Below are 20,672 nucleotides of genomic sequence, written 5' to 3'. Positions count from 1 at the left end.
CCCAGCTCACACCAGCCCAGGAGCTACTAATTATTACTGACTAATCATGTAGTTGATACAAATTGTATTGACTACACCAGTGTTTCCCAATTGGTGCTCCATGGAACCCAGGGGTTCCATGAAGCAAAAGCAAGGATTCTGCAAAGAGCCAGCACTCCTCCACCCGCTCTTAAAGAGAGAGCCGTGGCAGGGGCTTTTTTTTTTTTTTTGGCTTGCCAAAATGCTGCGGGGGCCTTTGTTTATTAAGGCAACCCTAGGGGTTTCCATGGCCCCAAAAAATTGAGAAACACTGGACTACACAATTAGCCAAATACTCGCTCCTTAACATCCTTAGACAGGAGATCATTCATTAAAGCACAGAAACGTATGATAGTTGATATAAACCACACTGTGTAAAATGACACAAACTTTAAATACAATACTTTATTTTTCAATGTTCACAGCTATTAAAGTGTTTTCTTAAATCCTGAAATTCATTTCTTCATTTTCAAACTGCCTGCCCCCACATTTTGGATGAATTATCACTAACTGGGAAAAAAAAACATTTTAAAAACCCACACATGTTCACAAACATGTACAAAAAAAATTCTGTATTACTCTTCCAAAACACAAGCTATATTTACTCAACCAAAATCTTAAATTTATTGTTCAGGACAAAAACATACAAACAGATTCTGAGAATAGATTTAAATAAAAAAAATTCTAGATGAATTTATTGCATCTTTTGAAGGTTAAACATATGAGAACAGGGGAGAAAATGTTCTCTCTGAAGTGTATGTACTTATTCAATTTACTGTTATCTTAACTTTTTAGATTTTGGAAGATTAAAAGAAAATTTCCATGTGCATTTTAAAAAACAAATGTATTTCACTTATTTTAGGGCTGGTCTTTTTGCTGAAGTTGCAATGATATAAAACATAAGCTGTGATGTAGCACCGATTTATCTATCTTGGTACAACTGTGGTGGTCACGCTTATGTGGGTTTAAACTTGATTTGTGTCTGTTTAGCTTCTCCCCATCAATCCTGTCACAGGCAAGCTGAACTAGTTTAAAACCAATGTAAGACCAGCCACCCACAAAGCTGTGCCTGTTTAAAGGTAAAATGTCATACTGATTTTTAGTTAAATTGCTGCAATAGTGTATAAACAAACGCTTAGATTTTACTAGTCCCAGCCTCTACTTCTTGATGCTATTCAGATATCACTTGCAGCAGAAGTAATCAAAACACAACTTTGGGGCAAACAGGCAGAAGAATTTCAACTTACTTCCGGACTTCGTGTGTGAGAGGGCAACTGTTCACTTTCCCTCCTGGTGGTTCTTCTGAAGAGCTAGCTTGGAGACAGCAGACTGCTGTACTGAATTTTTGTCTCCACCTCCACCAAAGTATCTGACAGGGCAAAGCTAGATTAAGCATACCTGCAAATACTGCTTGCCACACTCTGTACCTGTACTCTGTACTTCCTTAAGGCAGCAGAAGGTTGTCAGTGGCTCCCCTCTTACACAACAGGGAAAAGAAGAGCTGGTGGTGAGGTTGTGTAGTATCAGCAGCTGAGTGAAACGTGCAATCGGCCATGAGCAGCTGATGGGAAATCTCTTTGCTAATTCTATGAAAAGCTTCAGAGAAATAGTGCCTTTTGGTCACATGATCCCACTACTGTAGGATTCAAGGGTTCTCTGTTTACACCAAGCTGACCTCAAAGTGGAAGGCAAAGGCACCTATAGTTTATCTTCAACACTGCCAGGTATCTAGTACTGTTTAGATCACTTCTGCCAGAGAGGTCATAAATATTGCTCTTAGGAGAAGAAGTCAAAACTGGGAGGAGGGGGAACTATATTCAAGCAAAAGGAAAAGTTGAAATAAGTTTAAAAAACAAATATAACTAATCTTACACAAAGGTATTTGAGGCAGAAAGAATAATTTTTTAATGCTGAATATAGCCTTGGGCCATATTTTGGTCATAACATGGATATGAGACTCCTGCTGAAGTCAAAGGGGCCTATGTGGGTCCCCAAAACTAGAATATATCAGGCTGGGAAATTCCTGATAAGTTAATACAGAAAGAATCAGTCTCAGTGCTCTGGCGCATAAAGAACAAAAAGCAGGCCCGGTTCAGGTCAACTATCTCTGCAATTACATAGGCCATCAAAACTCTTCAAGTTTTCCGTACTCTATAATTATGGACACAACTCCCTGTTTAGAAAGACTTTCTTGTTGGCCTTAGCCACAAACTTTTTTCCCCAAATAAAGGCTCTTGCTCTGCCCATTCAGATGTTACACAGTCAGGGCTTGACAAACCACAGCGAAATCTACTCGCCAGCCCCACATTGCGCGTGCTGCCGATGAACAGGGCGATCAGCTGAAATCTACTTGCCACAGGCGAATAGATTCACTGATTTATCAAGCCCTGTGCATAGTAATCAGAACCTGGACTCAGGTCAGGAGTAGTCACATGTCTAATGCCTCCCACTAAATGGGCAGCTGGGGAGTAAATAGGCTAAGCAAGCTGAAGGTCCCTCTCTCGCAGACTGCTATAACTTGGAAGTTAGGACTGCCCTACACAGGAAAATTTACTAGTATAATTACAGGCAGTCCCCGACTTACGTGGATCCGACGTACGTCGGATCCCTAGATACGAACGGGGTGAGGCAACTCCCGCACATGCGCAGCAGCATTCCCGGGGCTCGCTCACCTGGGTCCTAGGATCCTCCTCCTCCTCGGGCCGGCTCCGACTGGGGTCCCGCAGAGCTGCCGGGCAGAGGAAAAGTGCCTCCCCACGCCCGCTGCCCCCCCCACCCCCCTGCCAGCAACAGGCTGCCCCCTCCCCTGAGCAACAGGCTGCCAAACAGACAAAAGCAGCCTCTCTGCCCCTCCTCCCCTCTATACATGCCGGGCTCCCGGAGAGCAGCAGCGTCCCCGGGGCTCGCTCACCTGGGTCCTAGAATCCACCTCCTCCTCCTCTTCGGCCGGCTCCAACTGGCCTCTGCCTGCAGCAGCTGGCCACAGGGACAGGGATCCCGCAGAGCTGCCGGGCAGAGGAAAAGTGCCCCCCCACGCGGCCTCGCATCCTGCACGCCTCCCCCCTCCCCCCCTGCCAGCAACAGGCTGCCCCCTCCCCTGAGCAACAGGCTGCCGAACAGCAGACAAAAGCAGCCTCTCCGCCCCTCCTCCCCCTATACATGCTGGGCTCCCTGGGCAAACAAAGACTCCACCAAAACAAACAAAGTGCTGGCCTCATTGTGTTAGCAAAAAAAGGACCCTCCTCCTAGAACCCTGGGTGGTGTGTGGAAATAAAGCTATTAGCTCAAAGCATGGTGCAGAGCTGTTTGGTATTTGATGAGTTACTCCTTTAGTCCTGAGTTTGTCACAGGGACAGAAATAGATGTGAAATCTTCTGAACAGGGGAACAGACAGCAAAACAAACATTAGAGGGGAGTTAACCTTTCCCTATGCTATCCAAAACTAAAAAAAATGTTTGGCTAGAGTTTCCCCTACAATATGTACCAGTTCCGACTTACATACAAATTCAACTTAAGAACAAACCTACAGTCCCTATCTTGTACGTAACCCGGGGACTGCCTGTATACCACTGTAAATTACCCACATGGACATACTTCTTTGGAAATAAGTATGCCTTTGTCTGGTTCATTTATGTCACTTCCAAGCATTTAGGAGACAGCGGAGCCAATAGGGTCAAAGAATAAGGCATCTCTCTCTCAAAATCCTACCTGATTATGATAATCAATTTCAGTCATAGTGAAAGCACCCAAACTGACACCAAGAGTTAGTGGAGTAGCGCAGGGGGCAGGAGGCAAGGATCTCATCCATGCAACTAATTATTTTTTAGGGTGCTAGAAGAATGGCATTCAGTCATATGAGCTCCCCTTTCCCACTGACCAACTCCCAGACACAGAGCCTGTGACAATCTTCCTTCTCTATAGGACAATTTAGTGCACAGTCATCTTACTCAGCCTTCTGGGGCTTATGTGCCACAGAAGACCATGTAAGTGACCAGCAAGCTACATGCAATGGTTGGGGAAATTTCATAAAATAAGTTTCATGGAATGCCACTCTTGGCTGATCTTTTTCATTTTAACCTATCTAGGCTCATCACAAATCAGTTCTTACAATCTACGTTTTTGGAAATATTTGTATACGGTACATTATACATAAACACAGCATAACCTTGTTTTCTTGATTATTGAATAGCATGGAATCAATATATCAACCGGAAAGAAATGAAGTTTTTTGTTTTAAAAAATTTTAGATTAACTTCAGAAGTTACATCTTTTTCAATCATCCCATACAAAGGGCTGAAGAGAGACAAGAAGTTGGAACTAGCATTCTACAGTCCTTTTACAGCATATAAAACCAAGTAAAGCCTACAAAGTCAAATTCCTCATAAATCGCTTCCTGTACTCAGGGTATCACATGCAATAATAAAAGATCTGAACACAAAATACTAACATTGGAAAAAAGGAAAATCATTGTTTTTAGTCACTTTTATAAGTTTGTTATTTAACTATAGAGCCAAACAATTAAGAATACATGAGCAGTGCAAAACAAAGACTACATTAAGACATCACATTTTTGTATAAAAAAGGTTATTCAGTTGACTAACATGACTCAGTGATGGATTAATTAGGATATCATAATTTTATCATAACATGAAACCATTGCTAATATACACATCTGCTGCTACCAGTAAATATCACAACCATGTTTTCTTTATTATTATTTACAATGTTGTTATTAGTATCTTCTGTACCCTCCTCCTCCCCGTCCACCATATGGCTCTCCATAGCCACCTCTGCCACTGTAACCTCCCCTGCCTCCATAGTCTCCCCGTCCTTGGAAACCACCTCTTCCACCACCACTGAAACCACCACCACCGCCTCCTCTACCGCCTCCTCCCCCCCAGCCACCCCGCCCACCACCTCCTCCCCCCCAGCTACCCCGCCCACCACCTTCTTGTCTCTTCTGCCAAGGGGGCATTTCAGGAGGCGGTGGTTCAATCTCAGTGGGTCTGCCTCCACGGTCTGGCACTCTCCCCATCAGCACCTGTGCAGAGAAATACATATGCTTCTGTTTAAATAAGAAGGCAGCTGCTGAAAGAATGTACAAATTACCTTGTGGATGAAAAGCATCTGCTTACCCCTTACAGGGAACGCACTCCTAGAGAGAGAGATCTGGGGGGAGTCAGAACTGTCAGGTTACCATCCCATGTCTGCCACAGACTTGCCATGTGACAACAAATAGCCTCGTAGAGTCAGTTTTCCATCGATAAAAGGACTACCCACCAGCTACTGCTTAGGGTGGCCAGGTTTAAAATGAACTTTGAAATCTTGACAATCAAACATGCTGTAGCATGTCTATCAATGCTCATCACTACTTAATCCTTGTATTATATAATGCTGTTTAAATTAAACCAGAATGGCAAGTATCAGTTCATAGCTCAGAAAATACTTCATAGACAACTACATTGAGTAGCATATATGATCACTAGTTTAGTCAGATTATATGCAACTATAGTATGGTTTAGTGCTTTCTTTTCAATCGGGCATTGCTAATGCACTACAGAGAACTGAAAAAGCAACCAACCATATAAAGTAATGGTATAATAGCACCTTTAAGTGAAAAGTGGTATCTTGAGATTCACTTGACATGAATTTATGTACAAAAAGAATATTGTTTGAAAAAATATTCACACAGCATCATTCTAACGTGAAGAGACACTGTATAATAGTCAGCTTGCAGAAAAACAAGACAGTTTTAGCTACCCAAGTAGCCTGTTGATAATTTTCTTGCTTTCCTACATGCCCTCCCAACACCCAATGTATATCCACATGCAAGTTACTCAGATCACTGTCAAAAAAGCATTAACACACATGCTGTATACCAATTAGTATTTATAGAAACAAGGAAGCATGTGTTAAGAAAAGCCTTGATTTCCAGTTATCTCCCTATGTGATTACCTGTCTCATGAGCTATCAGTGCTTAAATAGTGCATGCATGGCCCAGGCTCTTCTGACCCTTTTCTACAACAAAGTGCGGTGCAGATTCTGAAGTAGAGACATTAGGGAGAAGGTGGTGGAGGTGCACACAGATCTCAGAGTGTGCGTTGACTGATGTACAAGACTGAACTTGCTTCAATTGGTAACAGAGGTATGCAGTCAGTGATCCACCTGGAATGTCTCTGAGTGGAGATCACTGTGCTCTGTGATCGTTAAGCAGTAGAGATGAAGAGTTCAGGAGTCTGTCTAAATGGTTTTATTCTATTAAAAAAGAATGATAGGATGTCAGAGTGTGCATTACTACTACAAATGCATTAGTGAGCAGGTGGCCTATGATGTAAAGCTTCTTAAACTGTGTTCTGTGGCACACCAGCATGCCATGAGGCAGTTGGAAGTGTGCCACAGATATATGGTGACCATACGTCCCTTTTTTTCCCTAGGGCAGTCCCGGATTTAAAGATACCCAATGGTAGCGTGGTGCAGCAGCAACTCCCCACCTCCACACAGCATGTAGTGCTTTGGTGCTTTGCGCAGGCAGCCAGGGCTGCTGCCAGTGGCGTGCAGTGTCCAGACCTCTCATGCAGCACACACTGCTGTCTGGCAAGCCCCTCCCCCATCAGGTGGCCCTCCGCTCCCACTGAGGGATTGCCTCTGCCATGCGCCACCAGCCTGGTCTCCTGCACCCACAGGTGGCCACCACTGCTGCGGAAGGGGTGGGGTGGGGTGGGGTGCTGGTTGGAGCCAGTGAGCCGGTCCTGGGAGCTGCCACCAGACTCCCAGCAGAGACCACGCAGAGCCCAGCTGGAGCGCTGCAGAGCAGGGTACATTCGGGCTCTGCCGGTGTGCTCTGTGCTTGGTCCTTTCTCCCCTGCCCCTTCCCACTCCACTGGGGGAGCGGCAGTGCAGACCGGCTCGCTCTGCCACATTCCACAAGCCAGATCTGGGAGGGTGGGGGCTTTCTCCCCCGCCTCCTCCAATGGGAGCCAAGGCTGGTGCGGGGACTGGAATGTGACACTAACATTAGAACCGTGGGAAGCCCAGCTCCAGCCCCAGCAAGCGGTCCTGCCCTGGAAGCAGCTGGGGCCAGGCTGTGGGGACTTCTGGGGCCCGACCACAGACTCCAGCCCCGCAAACTAGAAGGCAAAAGGTGGGAGAGGGGCTCGGAGAGAATGGGGGGAAGGAGGGTGGGAGAGGAGGAGGCTTGTGCTGAGGGGAGGGGGGGCAGGGCAGCAGCAGAAAGAGGAAGGCACCAAGGGACAGAGTGGAGGAGACACAAATGCCAGGGGGCCAAGTAGAGACAATGAGGAAAAGGACAGGAGGAGGGAGAGAAGGTGTCACGGAGTGAGAGGGGTGATGCAAGGAGAGGACGGGGAAGGGCACTGGGGCAAGAGGAAGCAAGGAGAGGGGGAGGTTCTGGGAGGTGGGCATGAGGAAGGCGGGGATGGAGCAAGCCATGTGTGAGGGCACAGAGGGGCATAAGAGGAACTGGGGCAGAGGGAAAGAGGGCAAGGGAGCAGGGGCAGTGAGGGAAGGAGGAAACACCACGAGGGTGCAGGGCTAAGGGAAGGTACAGGTGCCAGGGGATTCTGGGAGTGAAGCAGAAGGGTAGACAGCTGCAGGGGAGAGACCAGCACCAGAGGAGAGAGTGTTCGGTAGCGGGGGGGGGGGGGGGGGGGGGAGGAAAGGGGTGTAAAACTCTTCCCCTATGGGTAGGAGGATGGGGGGAAGTTCTTAGAGAGAGTTACTTTTTCTTCTGATCATGTATCCATCTTGACCCAGAGTGTCAGGGGCATAGTAACCAGAGGTCAGGGGGTGTAGGTAATGTGTCCCTAATTTTGGTTCAGAACCTATGGTCACCATACGCAGAGAGAACAGAGTTCAAATGGCCGTCCTTAAAAGGGGCAAGCTTCCTTTTTTTTTTTTTGTCTCAACAAAAATCCTTGGTGTTTCCCATAAAAAAAAATATTGTTTGATGTTCCGTGGTCTTAAAAAGCATAAGAAACACAGATGTAAAGCATTTATGCATTAAAGCATTGAGTACCAGTTCTATGTCCCAGGGTGGGGCAAGTAGTCTAATGTCTGCGTATAGCAATTAGATGCCCTTCATGAACCTTTTGGTGACTGTGTGGGCAATGACCACAGTGTTATCCATCTTATGATGGAATCTGATGAAAGCAGCAATGTGGACTTTGAGTCAGTGGAAAAGCCCGATGATCTACGTTCCAACAGGTAATCTAAAAATCAGTGGAAGAGAAGTGAAAACTGGAGAGGTGTTTTAGCAGCATACATAGATGTGGACTCTTTCATTTCTGTAGGTAAGTAGTGCATGTAGTATTATACTGCTCTGTAGAAGGACTGTCTGGACTGTTTCTGAACATGCAAGCTCTTCATTAGAGAACCACTGAGTAGCCACACCTGAGGAAGTCCTTTTAAGGTGCGGTGAAGTAACTGGCTCCAGCATTATGATAGAAGATTATGAAGAGGGGGCAGAGGAATGGGTGGCTTGACTGATATCCATATCATGGTTGTCTAGGCCATGTAGAGGCTATTAGAATGATATTGAATCCATCTGTCCTGATCTTTCGTATTACTCTGTTTAGCAGAGGTATCTGAGAGAACACATGAAGGAGAATACCAGTCCATGGAAGCATGAAGTACTCTCCCTAAGAATATTTTCCCAGACCTGAGCTGGAGCAGAATATGAGGCATTTTTTGTTCATTTCAGTGGTGAACAGATCCAGTAACCCAGGACTGTAAGAGGTGTAGGATGGGGTTGTAGAGTTCCCTCTACCGCCGTAGGGGGAAGGATCGACTGAGCTCATCTGTGATGGTGTTCTGAGCGCCAGTTAAGCATGAAGCAGATATATAAATGTTGTGTTGGAGACATCAGTTCCATAGTTTGGATCTCAGTGCATAGAGATTGGCTCCCCCTTGTATATTAACATAAAACATGCATACGATGTTGTCGGTCATGATTCTGATCTTTCGGTCTCATGAGGGGAAGGCAATGGAGGAAGGCATTGTATATGGCTCTGAGCTCTACTAGATTTATGTAGAGCATGCTTTCATTAGGGGATTGGAGTCCTTAAGTTGTGAGATGTTCCATATGTGCTCCCCATTCTGTGAAGGATGCACCTATAGCAATGATGATTCATGGGGGGGATCTTGTCAGAAAGGGACCCCAGCACAAAGGTTGAGAGGGAGGGTCCACCATATGAGCGAGTCTTTAAGGCATGTCAGTAGTCTGAGGTAAAAACCTTTTTTTAAAAAACTAAACAACTAAAGCCTGTGTACAAAATGGGGAGAATAAGAATGCAAGCATGAAGAGCAGAATGATAGAGGGATTGCTGACGTCCGTCTCTAGCTGGGGACTGTAGAGAAGGAACTGAGGAGCCCAGCAGTGCACACGCTGTTCAAGCTCTGACAGACTGTGAGGCAAGCAACGTGCATGCACGGCTTCTACAAATACAGCGGTCAAAATCTCTGATTGAAGGCGCAGGGATGGAGCAGACCACCTACAGGGCCATCCCTCGAAGGATAATTAGATGCTACAAAAAACAGAAAGAAATGAAAATTTTTTGTCAAAGTCATTTTAAATAGGAGGCAAGTGGGGGGAAAGCCATCCAAAGCTGGATTCAGTAAGGCATAAAAAATTAAAATATGAACCGTTTCAATATCAAGCTATTTTCTGGTTAAATTTTATGATTTTGGGGAGCATTTAAAAAATGAGAATTTTCTCCACTACTTTCATATGGTTTTACAGAGTATAGTATAGAATAAGTAATTTGCATGTAATTATGACCATTATTTTTCTTAATAATTGAGACTACTTTCATTATGTAGTTACACAAATTGTGAAAAACACTTATTCTCAACTGTGATTTCAAAATATCTGACAATTTGGATTTATCAGACAAGCATCTCAATAATATGAAGTCTTAATTCCTCACATTTCCAATTTCAAGACCTGTTGGCTGAACAATTTGAAAATTCACTTCATTTCATTTGTTCATAAAAAGAATCTCAGCAAAGTTTTCCCTACTCAAGCACACTTCATCTCAGCTGATTCGAGTCCCTGTTAGTGAAGCTACAATTAGCACTGACAGCCAACAACAAATTAAGATGCACTTCACATTTCTCAAGATTCCTTGCAGGGCTGCGCAAATCCACTTTGACAGTCTGTACTGATTAAGAGCTTTTGAACCAAACCCAGGGATTAAAAAAAGTGATATCTGATCATTTTTTCTTGAAGCTTCCAGGGTTACCATTTAAACAATGGATTTCTGCTGCTCTGTAGCTTCAAAAACCCAGGACCACCTTTGCTAAATTCCAGGGAAGGCTGGGCTCCCATTTTGAGAAATCTGCTCTATGAAACTGCTTTCAGAGTTGGAAAATGTATAAGGGTTCTAAATGAAAGACAAGGTGGGTGAAGTACAGGTTGGACCTCTGGTCCAGCATCATCGAGACCTGACTAATCCCGAACAAGAGAATTTGCCAGACCAAGGGAGGTCTCCTGCTGGCTAGTCTGTTTGCCCATCATCTGCTGCTGACTAGGCTGCTTGCTCAGCTACTGCTGGCTCCCTGGGTGGTATGGGCTCCAGTTCCTGCCACAGGGCTCTGCTCCTGTGCAGCAGGGAGCAGTCCCAGGACTGGGGCTCCACTCCTGGGCAGCCCCAGTCTTGGCCCCACACGGTTGGGGGAAGTCGCAGGGCTCCAGCCCCAGCCCTGGACAGCTGAGGAAAGCCATGATGCTCTAGCCCTGTACTCCTGGGGATCGCTGAAGGGCTCTGGATCCATGCTGTCCCAAGCCAGGCTGCCAAATCTGGTGTCCTGCCTGGTCAACCCTCCTGCCCTTTGGCTCCCAGGCTCTCTGCTCCAGGAGCATTTGTGGTCCAACAGACCAGAGATTCTCTGATTTTGGAGGTATGACCTGTAATATCATTTGTTGGACCAAATTCTGTTGATGTGAGAAACAAGATTTTTAATTTACACAAATTCTTCTTCAGGTCTGGGAAACTTGCTCAGGCCAGGTCTACATTACAGACCAATGTGAGTAAATACAGTCTCTCCATTACTGGTTGTTCCAGTCAGTGAGCCAGCTGCTCTGTTTTGGCAACACAGCAGTCCTGGGTGGGTAAAAGGTGTAACTACAGCATCTCTGTGGCAAAATGTGTTTTCTGCGGGAGGGGAAGGGGGGGTGAAGAACTGTCAGGAACATGAATTCTGCATGCATGCAGTATTCCCCAAGGAATAGTCTCTAGCAGTGATGCAAAGGTGTCAGCACCTCATGATTTCCATGGTCCCAGGTACGGAGGTAAAAATATGTATAAAAATATTAACCATGTAACTGATCAAAATTCTATCTGTTACAGGATTAACTGCAGGGCTGTTGGCCCCCAGCCCTGCAGTGCGGTGCGGTGCAGTGGGCCTGGCCAAGCTGGAGCGTACCACAGACAGGAAGCTGCTCTGGCAGGGTTGGGCATTGGTTAACTGGTTACCTGTTTACATCCATAGTGTCAGGTAGAGCCCTGCAAATCTGCAGATATTCACTTTCTATCTGCAGGTATTAATACCTACAGATATGGATGCAGGTACCTGTGGCTCATTTTTGTGGATATTGATACAAACTTTGGATCTAGAACCCTGCAAATGTGCACCTATCCACTTCATATCTGTGGGTATCTGCATCTGTGAATGTCGATACAGATATTGGTGGCTCATGTTTGCAGATAGAGATGCGGATCTAGCCTGCCAGATTCTTGCACACTGACAGCACGTGGCTTTGGTGAAAAACAATTGATGAATTTATTGCCCAATGAGAAACTCGGATACTATTTTGTACAAAACCCATGAGTTAGATCTAAAGAACAGTTTCTCTCTATGAAAAAAGGTAAATGGCCGGTCTGCAATCAATGCATGCAATTTACTCATCCTCATAGCCCATATTGCAGTAGTAACAAACAGATAAAGAATCTTGGCAAGATTTCAAAAGGCAGCTTCATAAGCACAGATAAAATTATTAAAATCCAATGCTGCAATGGTATCTCTCAAGAAAGAATACATGTTACTTAACCCCTTTAAAAACTTTTAAGCTACACCATGCACAAAAGAAGGATCTATCATTAATAAAGACAAAATAAGCTGACAGAGCCACCAAGTGGCTTCAGAGAAGAATTGGATTACCTTTGTGGCTTTAGATATATCACATTCTAAAATACAAAGAACAGAAGCTGTAACTGCAATTCCAATTTACCCTGCAGTATAACAAATAGAGCCCAATGCAAGGGACATATTTTGCCTACTGCTTTCTAGAGCAGAGATTCCCAAACTTCATTGCACAGTAACCCCCATTTAACAACAAAAATGACACATACCACCAGAGGGAGGTGGAACCAAAGCCTGAGCTTGTTTAAGATCTGTCACCCCAGGCAGAGGGACAGGGGAGCAAAGCTTTCCCTGAGCTCCTCCATTCAGCTCTGAAGCCCTCAGGCTTTGATTCCAGTGGGTGGGGTTTAGGTTTTGTTCCCAGGTCCCAGCAAGTCTAACACCCTATTAAAATGGGGTCCTGACCCATGTTTTGAAACCCGCTGTTCTAGAGGCAAATAATTCTGAACCGTTAGTGAACAGGATTGTTCTAACAAAGTCAAGAGTCCAACAAGCCAGGCCAGCAGATGAATTCTAACATACTATTGCAACAATAGATGCAAAGTTAAGGGAAGCAATCAGTTCACTCTGGCAGCTGAAACAGGTCTGTATCCATACACCACTACTGTCCTTGCCATGCCACGTGATTCAAATTAACCTGGCCTTGTCCTGTCTTATGTTCTTCATCACCTTCTAAATTAATGGAAAGGTGGTGGGAAGAGTGGAGAAAGTATACAGAAAGTACTTTCCCCAGTGCATTAGGAAAATGCAAGATAGCAGGAAAGGATAACTGGTCTCTTGGGAAAAAGAGAGATGACACTTCTTGTTGAACCTTGTTCACAAACAAGCCTAGAACAGGTTAGCCCCAACTGTGGTAAAAGTTCTTACATCTCTTGGTCCTTTAACGAACACTCACATCTAAGAGCTGTCCCTGCATAACTGATCACATTGCTTTCCCTCCTCAACATGGGGCCATGAGGTAGATATTGTGTAATATGCACCAATTCTACATGTTGATTGCCTTAGCATACAGAGACCAAATGGACACATCCTTGCTTAATGGAATACATACTTGTATTATTTATCAACACTTTACCCTTTATATAAGGAAGAAATGATCGGAGCGCCAGGTGGATCACCCTCAGCTCTAAAATATTTTCTGTCGTTTCTTTTCTAGGAAAATCTAATGATCCCCAACTGCTAGAGTTCAGATGAGCTTCATGTGATGTTTTTGGAATTATCATGAATGATGGTGGAGAAGGATTGAAGAAAGCTTCCTTCAGAATACTGGATCTATGTCCACCACATCAAGAAGTCTAGAATGATCTGTTACATAGTAATGTTTAGATTAGGAGTCAGCAACCTTTCAGAAGTGGTGTGCCAGATTTAACGTATTCACTTCTATTTATGGGTCTGCGTGCCATCAATGCTTTTTAAAGTCAATACTAGTCCTATTTACAGCAGCTTCATTAATAAATAAATAAGTAGATCTTACTGTTTTAGTAACACATGATTTAAAAAAATCATTAAGATCAGAGTTTTAGATATCTGCAACACTCCAAAAAAAAATTCTGTTAAAAGAATCTTTTTCTTTCCTAGGGATACACAGGCTTAATTCTTGGCTCCATCACAGACTTCTTGAGGTACACTACAGTTGGAGGTGTAAGTTACAGCTCAAGAAGACATACACACACTATCTTTAGCTGAACTAGTGCAATGAAGAGTAGGTCTTCACTTTAGTTAAAAACTCGAGGCTGTAAGGTGTGGAACACACACAACTTCTTGGAGCACTAAGGAGAGATGAGGATGCACCCGAGTGTCTGAATGGAAAACTGAGCAGGTTTAAATTATTTAAGTTTTTTTTTACTTTTAGAGAGCAGGAAAGGACTCTTTTCTAAAACAAAACTGTCTCATCCCAAACAGATGACATTGTCAAAATGGTTCCTTTTGTGTAAAAAATGTCATGTCTTTTCACTAACTCAAACGTCAAAGTCTTTTATAAACTAGAAGCAAAATGCAGGACAATGTAGCACTTTAAAGACTAACAAGATGGTTTATTAGATGATGAGCTTTCGTGGGCCAGACCCACTTCCTCAGATAAACTAGTTAGTGCCAGTTTTTGGAGGGGCTTTTTTTAAGGAAAAATTTCATTAACTTCTTTGGAGAGTGGGAGGAAATAGAAAAGACTTAGGAAATTTTGAAAAAGGGAAAAAATAAAAAATGGGTCCATTTGACACACTTTGAAATGAAATCAAATTCGTAAGTTAATAACCTATTTTTACAGAGGGGAAAAACAAAGTATCATATTTCAGCCAGTTCTGGTAACATAGGCAAAAATCATGAGTTATTGTTTTTGTTGACAAGTTCCATCAGAGCATTTAGCTTTGTTTTTTAGATCTAGACCCAGATAGTAGAGGTATTTGAGTGCCTGTAAAGGCAGATACATGCCTAACCTGCTTTGCAGTCCAGAAAACCCCAGATGTTTAATTCCCATTAAAAGTCAAATGAAAATACACGCAACTCCCATTAGGCACCTGTCTCTTTAGGTGTTTGTAAATCTAAACCATTAACACTTCCTTGTCTTGCTTCTCCGTTTCTGGTTCCGTGCCATAGGTTACCGACCCCTGGTTTAGATTGTCCAAATGCAAACAAGCCATTCTGACACGAGCATTCTGGTGACATCAGTTGTTGCCACCATGAGGTCCAATAAGCCTAAGACAGACAGATATCTTCTGGGTTTGAAGACCACAAAGTTCTATACCGAGAACAATCTTTTCAGAAATTTCTCCTCTGTGACGAAAAGCCTTTCCTGCTACCACAACTAGATCAGGTCCTATACAAATAATCTGAGTTGTATAGAGATTTGACTTCCTGATACTGAAAAGCAAAATCAGATCTGCAAGCAGGAAAGTTCTGCAGTGAATGCGACTCAGTAAATACATGTGCAAAACTGACTTCACCCAACACTAATCTAAATATGGGCAAACAAAAATACCTTGTTTCCTGACACATGCTGCTAGTACAGAAAGGTACTTCATAAAAACCCTTAGGAGATGCAGAAAAGTCAAGTGGGAAGGCTTTGTACTGAAAATGAATCTGTCCTATCACTAAAGAGAAATATTTCTGACCACTTGACTGAGTATAAACCCATTCATGCTTGAGTTTACATGAATGAGGAAAACTACGGGAAACAAACTTCCAGATGAACATGTTCAATTTTCTTAACTTTCAAATTGGAACAGACCTACCCTCTTTTTTCTGAACCAGATATATTTTGAATGAAATATTTAATACCATAGATGTAATGGAATATCCGCTACAACTCCCATCAGAAGCAATTTTTGAACATCTAAACAGAAGAACAAGTACAAACACGAGTGGGTTCCCTGAAAAGGGCAGGGTACAGAGAATCTAAAAGAGATAGTGGTTTGAACTGTATTGCACCTCCCTTTTCTATTATTTTTAGATTCATTTGTAGGATATAAGCCTGCAACTGCTGACAGAATGTGTTAGCCTGTCTCCAAACAAAGGGGTGGTGAGGAAAGATGCCAATCAGTGTTCCCTGTAAGCTGAGTGCGTGTGCGACTGCTCAGGAGAATCAAATGCCATCCAGCTGATTAGTAGGGCACTCACAGCTAGGCTTTCGTTTCTACTGATGGCTGCCTCAGTGTACATAAAATTCATTCTGCACATGGATGGAAAAGATTTAAGGGAACATTGATGCCAATTAGTCCCCAACTCCTAAACTTCACATCAAATCTGTGGCCAAGTCTTCAGTGAAGAGGAGGATGAAGCAGATTACTTCAGTTTTGGTCTTGATCTAAAATACTACTACTTTTATTAAGAATGAATGGAAGCAGTAGGCTGCTGGTGCTGTCATCGTCTTTGAGCCAAACAGTATAAAGGAGAATGGTGGGTAAAATTGCCTCTGGTAACACTAACACACGCACGCACGCACACAGAAGAGTCTAGTAGTAGAAAATAAGCCAAGTGATTGAGCAGAAAACTTGGCCTCATTAAATTAACATGAAATGCCAAGGCCCTGACCACAGAATTAGAAGCATTAAAAGAGGCTCAGAGCTAGGGATGTTAGCCTTTAATTGATTAAACGATAAGCTGATGCTTATCAGATATTGTTATCGGTTAAATTCTTACCAGCTCCAAGGGAGTGGAGCTGGCAGGGGCTGGCAGCCCTGCTCTCAGGGAGGTTTTGCTAAACACTCTGCAGTATAAAGCAAAGAGGAGGACACAATAACATCTTACCTAGAAATAATGGTCCTTTGGTATGGGCTAGATACTTCTTTGATTCCCAGCATCATCGCATTGAGAAACATTCAATTAGTTTTCTTTACAACAAAAATGTGAAGTATACCCCCAATTTTACAGAAGGGAAACCCAGATACAGAGAGATTAAATGATTAGCACAAGATCCCCAGGAATTGAACGCAGACCTCCTGAGATCTGGTGCATCAATCACAAGACCATCCTTCTTCCCTTAGGTTCAGTGGGTTCTCGGATAGGGAATCTGTCAACCTTACAGAACTGTAATAGAGGTTTAGCTGGTTCTTTCAGTAAAAAGTTGCCTTTGAATGGATGTCCAATTCATATGGCTAACAATGGCTAACTCAACTACTGGGAGGATGACAGTCTGGTTTTTGGTTGTATACCAGCACAAGATATTTGAGACAGATAATAGGGTCTCTTAATCTTGTTTTATAATTCCCACCTCAATTTAAATACATGCTTTTGTAAATATTAGAGGTATGCAGAGCTCTCGTCTGGAATCTGAAGCAAAAACTCTGTTATTTATATCCACAGGGATGAAACTATTTCCCAGCTTTATCCCAAAAGGACTTGCTCTCCTCTGAATAAGGGATCCTGAAGTAGACTGTACATTCTCAGACTCAAGCTCACTCCATGTTCCAAGACCTGCTCAGAAAAACAGGAATTGTGGACTGTCTGTTGTACTACTAGGAGGTGAGTTTTCCAGAAGAAGAGTCATGCATTTGTCAGCCCTAAGGACTGACAGATTGGTGCCTGCTCCCTGAAGGGGTAACAAAGGAATACAATTGCAGGAAGCATGAGATTCTAAATCCTTTTTTCATCCATTCTTATCTCAGATCTTATTTCATCCATATCTCATCTTATTCTTATCTACAATCCACATATAGAGTCCACACCTCTGGCACAAAAAGTATGTGCAGTTACACACTACAATGAAAAGCAGGCTGTGTTCATTCTGCAGTGTGTAGTTACATGCAACAGTGAAAGGCTCTTGCAGGGGAGAGTCAGAGCAGGAAAGCTCATCAGTGGGGAACTGCCAGAGCCATTCCTTTCTGCTGGAGTCTTTCATTGCACCAGGGAAGCAGTGGGACACTGCACTTCTGGAAACACCAGTGTAGACCGGGAAAAGCACTGCATAGGTGAGCAGAGACTCCTATAGGGTTTATATTTGGGTACTTATCCATTTGGTTCGGGAGAGCCTTTACTTGCTGGCGCAATGCCTTACCATCCACACTGCTATTTATACCCACGTGAGATAGGGGTGTAGTGTATGTACTCTATAGACCACCAAAAGGAGCGTGCAGTGTACTCTAACAAAAACTAAGACAACTGAGTTGTAGCGATGCTTATGGGAGTGCTGCAGCCCTACCTTTTCTAGTGCACCAAATACAGGTAGTTTGCAAAAACAAAGGATAACAGTATTATAGAGGATGAGAAAAAAAATCAGAATTCTTGCTAAGGATCTCATTAGTAAAAATATATTATTAGTTGTTATACTTCTGATAGCTCTGTGAAATCCACAAGAGAAAGAAAAGTACCTTATTGATGGCACAGGCTGTTTTTTCTCGAGTAGATCCACTGCTTGTCCTAATGATCTTTGAGAAGTCTTCTCGAGCAGCAAGGAGATGGGCAAATGTAATGGTTGATTTAGGAGATAGTGCATAACGCTTAGGCTGATATATTCTTGCTATGTCATCTGTTTTAACCTAAAAGATTAAAAGTAAAATATAATTCAGTTAAGTATTTCTTGTACAGAAAAGAAATACTCAATGGGTGTACTTAGTGTGCATTTGGTAACTTATAATCAGTGTGAGTTTACACAGAGCACATAGTTTAGACACTCAATGTAGTAAAAACAGTGCTAGCCACTCACAAATGCCTTTGGCCTCACTCCCAACAATCAGCTACTATGCACAAAGAAAACAGTAATGCAGATGTTTAGTTAATGCTGAAGCCTATTACCTATCTCAAATTGACATGGTCTTGTCTAATGCTGTAATCAGTCCCTTTTGAGCGATCCTTTTAATGTGCCAAATCCCAAGGTCTACACAGTTCTACAGGGAAAGTCACAGCATCCATAAGCCTAAAAGTGGATCTTTGGGCACCAGCCATCCTCATCTCTCTCTCTATGGCTCCATGCAGCAAATCCAGCCAAAAGGCATACCTGTACCTCTTCCTAGTGCAATGCTCTCAGTATGTATTTGCAAAAATGAGCCACATTAACATCTGCAGATGTGAATACCTGCTGATATAAAACGAGTACCTGCAAATTTGCAGGGTTCTAGATAGAAAACTTGTAACTGAAAAAATGAGTTGTGGATAGCTGCATCATTCACATCTGCAGATGAGGATATCCACAGATATAAAGCAAATATCCACAGATTAACAGGGCTCTAGCCATGCTGCTGAAGGATCTCTGCCTCCCGTCTGTCTCTTGTTTTGTTTCCATTAGTTTTAGGTGACTATCCTGCATCTCTGAGAGCTCAGTTCTTAAGGCAGACACGTAATACCTTTTTGTCTTTATTTACCATGCTGTGTCCACATCTTCAGCTGCCTCTGAAGTCTGTTAAAGTCTGATCATTGCAGTTTTCATTGGCTTACACTCAAATGAGTGGAATGAGTGTCTAAAGTTAGGCACTGACATCCCTATTTAGATACCTAAATAAAAAGTTGCCTTGCTCTGAATTCTACTCAGTCACACTGCTGTCATAAGATAGGAAAAAATGTCCTTGTGTCGAGGGAGACCAAGGAAAAATATAGCAGTAGTCTCCTTACCCTACAACAAGATAATTCCCTTTTCCTTTCCTCTCCTACAGTGCAGAGTTCATGCAAGCTGCTGAGACGAAAGGTGCACAAAGAAGCAATAGTTTAATGTTTGAGAATCAATTTTGAAAGCAGCATACGTGGATGGAGGTGCATGACTCCCACTGATATTTAATGAGATTTATGCAACTGAAGTTGTATCTGTACTTGCACTAAAGCTAAAACAGACTAACAACAGGGTAGGTTTTTAAAAACAGATCTGTGCATGGTCTTTCATTCATTTTCAGTATACGTGCAAAACATTAAACCAGTTTTAAAATGAATTGGACCTATACTGTTGCATTCCTTTAAAAGAAAAGGTAATCTTCTGGTTCATACACAGAACTGGGAGTTAGGTACGTTTTCTGTGTATCTTCTGTTGACATCATAAACGGTCTCTCACTTTTCTGATTTGTAACATAACTTCTGCCCTCCTGGAGAAGGGGGGCACGGAAGATATAGCTAACCACAAGGCATGTTGATCTTTGCCACCCCTTCAAGGAGCAGCAGTGCTACTTTATCAGGGGTCTCTTCTACTGATGTTTCCTGGAAGGGATGAGAGAGGGAAATGGACAATCTCTCCGAGGCCCTCACCAACAAATGGGTGGTCTGGGCAGGCTGGGTAAACCCACATGGATTCCACCAATGCTATGGTACCAACCATTGTAACTGGTGTCATTGTACTGGCTATTGTAGCATAAGTCCGACGAGCCTGCTGCAAAGGGCTGGTGAGGCAGCTCCTTTGAGCCCTAGACTGAGGCAGGGCTATGATGTGAATGATTGCTGCCCAGGCAGATGGATCCTATGTAGCTACATCAAGGGCAGTGCCATGCCTACAATGTTGAATCCAGCATCAAGGATCCCGACTGCCACCTGGAACGGCTGCGGCCAGTGGATCTGCAGCGGCTGGTGATCTATGCCGCTGGCTATGTGAACAATGCTGCAATGGTGACTGGAGCCATGAAGCGGAATGGGCCTGGTGACTCTATGTGCACGCCCAGGAACCTCAGTGACCAAAGATGGGGACTGGCAAGCATTCAGTGAACCATGCCGTTCTCATAAGCAGTCACACAGGCAGTACTATGGACTCAGGGATCTATAGTACAGTGCTTCTGGTCCTTGGTAGGGAGTGCGTGCCACTGAAGGTGTGTACTCTCATGCTGGAGAGTCATGCCATGTCATCCCTCTGTCTTTGCTGCCAACCTGACAGCCAAAGGGGGTTAGTGGAGTTTGCATCTTGCAGCCTGACTAGTGGCAGTCACATGCCAGGGAGTGCTGCCTGGACCCTTGCCCTAGTAGGGTCTGGTGCCGCTGAGGTGGAGACCTCTAAAACCTAAGTGCCAGCTTCCCCATGACCGAAGAGCTGAAGGAGCCTGGATGGCCAGAACTAGGGATGTGAACATATAACCATATAATCAGTTGCACTCAGA

The 20,672-nt window shown here is 43.6% G+C and overlaps 1 protein-coding gene across 2 annotated transcripts in view; it reads right to left on the bottom strand.

The window, feature by feature from the left end:
• Positions 1–4,482: 4,482 nt before the first annotated feature.
• The window catches only part of FAM98B (family with sequence similarity 98 member B), a 45,300-nt gene continuing 29,110 nt past the window's right edge, over positions 4,483–20,672 (bottom strand). Inside the window, exons 7-8 of one of the 2 annotated variants that reach the window (XM_075927042.1) lie at positions 17,979–18,146; positions 4,483–5,059 (exon numbers count right to left, since the gene is read on the bottom strand). In XM_075927042.1, the coding sequence (XP_075783157.1) occupies positions 4,751–5,059; positions 17,979–18,146 (477 nt within the window). In that variant the 3' untranslated portion in view covers positions 4,483–4,750. The remainder of the gene's footprint in view (positions 5,060–17,978; positions 18,147–20,672) is intronic. The other variant, XM_075927041.1, reaches the window with a different exon arrangement.

This window comes from Pelodiscus sinensis, chromosome 4, assembly GCF_049634645.1.
Source record: "Pelodiscus sinensis isolate JC-2024 chromosome 4, ASM4963464v1, whole genome shotgun sequence".
Lineage (NCBI taxonomy): Eukaryota > Metazoa > Chordata > Testudines > Trionychidae > Pelodiscus > Pelodiscus sinensis.
This window is presented reverse-complemented; position numbering and strand designations above follow the sequence as displayed.